The following is a 4,282-nucleotide window of genomic DNA, read 5'->3' on the forward strand; positions in this document are numbered from 1 at the left end:
CATATACACACTGTAACAGGTTAGGGTGGGGGCGGAAGTGCATCTTATACAATCATTGTAATAGGCAGTGCAGGTGTCTTTTTCCCATTGACTTGTCCCTTTCTGGCTGTCTCCTTGGTTTCCATATTGACTTCCCACACTTCTCTTCATCATTTAGTTTCTCTTCTGCAATTATCTTACTAATACAATGGTTCGTTTCTGACTCCTAAACCCTTTGCTCCTGAAGTTGGTGGAGAGTCTAGAGTTCACTTGGGTTTCACCTTTTGGAAACTGTGCCTCCCTACACTTATAAGATGAAATATTAGCTCACAGTTGGGAACAATGCCAGTTCACAGTGAACACCCAAGGAATAAAGATCCCTAATTAATTACTACTAATAAATAATGGATGAATGGATAGACAGACAGACGGATGGATGGATAGATAGAGAGACAGATAAATTCAGTGTTTTGAGGCAGGGTCTCACTTTGTAGCCCAGGCTGGCCTTAGGCTTGTGACAACCCTCCTGCCTCAGTCTCCTGAGCTCCATTAGAGTTTTAGGTCAGAGTTTCGTGCTGGTCATCATGGTTCACACCTGGAACACCAGCACTCAAAAGGACCTGTCGTGAGTTCTGAGATCAAAGCCAGACTGGGATCGAGTGAGACTCTATCCACAAACCAGAAATAGGGCCAGCACGGTGACTCAGCTCGTAAAGGTGACTGCTGCCAAGCCTGCTGATGTGAGCTCAATCCCAGGGACTCATATGGTGGTGAGGATTGACTGGCCCTGACCTCTGTGTGAGCACAGTGGCATGCGTGCACCTGCACAAAATAAGTCAATAAGTTTTATTTAAAAATTTAAAAAGTAAAGTTGAGTTTCATAAATTCAGAATTCTTGGAAGAAAATTCTGCTTTCTGTGTTCCTTATATAGCAGTTAAATTTTTAGGAACTATTTCATCCGTACTGCAAAGTTGAGGAAGAGGAAGTGAGACATTCTCACCATTTGGAGGTTTCTGGTTATTTTTGTTTGTTTTGTTTTTGTTAGGCTCTCACTGTGTCTCTGGCTGCGAATACCAGGCTGGCCTCTAACTCAAAAGATCTGTGGAGGCCACCTTTGATACTCTGAATTTAATCCCAGCTAACATTTTTCAGCTTGTGCAACATCAAAATGGATCTGCTCCCAGCGAGTAAATTCAGGACCCTTTCAAGATGCGAGTGATTCCAGCACAGGGTGAGTAGTTGATTATTACTAATATCAAAAGCAGAGCCAGGTGTGGCGGTTCGGGCCCAGCATCTCTAAACTTGAGAGGTCAGGGCAGAAGGCTTAGCAAAGCCAAAGTCTAGTCTGGGCTCTGTGGCGAGTTTGAGGCCAGTGTGGGGTGCAAAGTAAGACTCTAGAAACACACACATGCATGCATGCGCGCGCACACACACTCGAGTCCCATTATTCAGGTGTATGTACTGTACAATAAACTACCCAGACAAGGTTGCCTGTCCTACACTGTCACTGTAGACAAGCCTACACCCATCTGATGTACTTCAGTCTTCTATGTGTTCATTCAGTCAATATTTAACAGTCAGACGCAGGACACTGTGCTCGGTGCCGAGGCTGAGATAACAGCGGTATCTGCCCTCGAGAGGAGCCGTGCATGCCAGAAAGGAACATGTGCAGTGTTACTGACCGAATTTGGGGGTTTGGGAACCTGAGCTCAAAGGAAAAGTATGAATGAACTATCAGAGGACATCAGGATAAGACATGAAGAACATTCTAGACTAAGGTTTTTGGAGGAAAAAAGGCCCTTGGGCAAGTTCAGAAACCTGTCCATATGTCTGAAGGGAGTGGCAGGGGCAAGATGAAGCAGGTGGAGGCAGGCTTCTTCGGAGTCTTCAGAACAATGGAAAAGGAGGGACTTTTCAAACTGGAAAATTTGGAGAATTGTACAAGGTCCCTGGAGTAGTCGGGTAGAGGGCCTGCAAACCCAGCACTTAGGAGGCCTAGGGAGGGGTTCTGGCTAACCTGGGTAAAGGGAGTTCCAGGCTAGCTGGAGACCATCTCATAAAACAAAACAAAACAAAACAACAACACCAATAACACCAGTCGCTGTCGCTGGTGAGGAACGAGCACTGGGTTAGAGGAGCAGAAACCGGAGCACAGAGGCCAAGGGAGGAAGCAGGAGGAGAGTTCATGGGTTCCCAGCAGCGTGACTTGGGTGATGGAGACAGAAGCTGGGGTTGGGAGCCCTTTAAGGCAAAATTAACAGCGGGGCAGAGAGGCATTCAGCCTCCTCGCCTCGACCTCAAGCCTGAGCCTGCTATCCAGAAAAGCACAGTCATTTAAAATACAGTATTTGACGTCAGACATGGTGGGGCTCACCTGTAATCACTGCTCAGAGAAAGGCAAGGGCATGGGGGAGTTTGAGACAAGCCTGGGCTACAGAGCAAGTACCAGGACAGATAGGGATACGTAATGAGACTGTCTCGGAAAAAAAAAAAAAAAAAAACCAACCAAACAGACAAAAACAAAAAACTCACCAAAACAAGGGACTGAAGTTTGGTTTCCAGTACCCACACCAGGTGACCTGGAAATGCCTGGAACTCCAGCTCTAGGGTCCTCTTCTGGCTTCTGCCAACACGCATACACTGACACTCTTGTGCACATGCGTGCACACACACAAACAAAATAAAAATAAATAAATCATTAAAAATGAAAACCAAACCAACAAAAGAATGTAGCTTTTAGAGACTTCTTGGGCTGGGTTTATGTCCTATCTCTTTCCTTGGAAAGGTTTCTTACCCTTCCTGAGCCTTTACTTTCCTGGATATAAAATGGAAAACGATAGGAAAAGTTTAATGGGTCTCAAAGTAAAACAAAATAAAACAAAGTTAAAGTGGAAGGAGGACTTGGTGGTTGGACGGTGATGGGAACCGGAGGGAAAGGGTAACTGTGAGCCGAATGCAGTGTACAGATGTGTTACATATATGTATGAAGTCAGCGAATTTTAAAAGACTTAAAACAAGTGGCCTACTCAGCAATACTGTCAACCCTGTTCAAGGCACTGGATGATTCTGTATGGGGGGAGAACTCCAAAGCCCCTGCAGTCCCCGCTATACCGTACTGCCACCCTCTGCCCGGTGTTTTTAATTAGCAGGAGCCCCTGACACAGACTGCTTCTCATCCGGAGGATGGCATGACTCCAATGTGCTAAGTGAACTGCAGAACAGACAAACATGAAAGTAACAGGGGCAGAGAGACCGAGAGGCTCTGAGTAACATGCATTTATACCGATCTCTTGGAGATGATATCGCTCACAAGAGTCCGTCCCCAAAAAAGACTTAGCAGAGGATCAAGCAGGAGGCGCCACAGCAGACCTGTCTACGGGCAAGCGCTTGTGGCCGCCGCTCTTCACATAGGCTAAGGGACCGGCCCCTCAGCTACGCAGTAGACAACCTGAACACACCAGTGGTGGTCCGGTACCACATCCGTCACGCACAGAGTTAGTATGGCTCCTCAGAGGACAGCAGGTAGTGTGGGGACCCACGGACTTAAAGAGACACTGCTTTCATTTTCCCACTGCTTTGGCTGCCTTGCCAGGCGCGGTCCCTGGTGCTGGAATGGACTCAAGCCTAGGCATCGTATTGGCAATTGTGTGTGTGTGTGTCTTTCTTTTATGATTATGCAAGGCAGACTGTTGGCCCCACAAGAATGACAAGAGAAGAATCTCTTTGGAGTCTTGGCTCTCTGTTCCGGAGAAAACAACAACAACAAAGCAGCTCTGAAAGGACGTGCCTCATTGGCTGTAGCAACCGCTTTTTCCTGAAGCTTAGCTGCGGTTGGCCCCTTTGACCATGAGGGCTACAAACACGCATACGCACGCACTCACGCATACACAGACACACGCACAGGCACACACTCATAGGCACACACACAGAGGCAATGGGCACACTTACGTGTGCACGCATGCGTGTGTGCACACACAAAACCTTCACTGAGCCTAGTGGGAGAGCGCACACGTGGGTGGTGCCATTCACAGGTAATAATGTGCTCTTGTCTTCTAGAAAACACACCAAGATTTACCTGACCTGCAACGCAGACCCTGCAACACCCTCACCCCACCTCCGCTTCCTCATGATTCCTGGAATCCAATCCTTACGTGATGGGAATAACATGGAAGAAACGGAATCTAAGGTGAGGATGGAGAAAAATCCTTGTAGTTCAGACGTATGGTCTTAAAAGCACAGAACATCAAAGCTACAGAGAAACCCTGTCTTGAAAAAAACCAAAAAAAAAAAAAAAAAAAAAAC

The 4,282-nt window shown here is 46.8% G+C and overlaps 1 protein-coding gene across 1 annotated transcript in view; it reads left to right on the plus strand.

The window, feature by feature from the left end:
* Positions 1-4,282, plus strand: part of Aknad1 (AKNA domain containing 1) — a 37,945-nt gene that overhangs the window by 32,635 nt on the left and 1,028 nt on the right. The window contains exons 9-10 of the mRNA XM_005367904.2: positions 1,133-1,211; positions 4,037-4,166. Of these exons, the coding sequence (XP_005367961.1) occupies positions 1,133-1,211; positions 4,037-4,166 (209 nt within the window). The remainder of the gene's footprint in view (positions 1-1,132; positions 1,212-4,036; positions 4,167-4,282) is intronic.

This window comes from Microtus ochrogaster, unplaced genomic scaffold, assembly GCF_000317375.1.
Source record: "Microtus ochrogaster isolate Prairie Vole_2 unplaced genomic scaffold, MicOch1.0 UNK25, whole genome shotgun sequence".
Taxonomy (NCBI): domain Eukaryota; kingdom Metazoa; phylum Chordata; class Mammalia; order Rodentia; family Cricetidae; genus Microtus; species Microtus ochrogaster.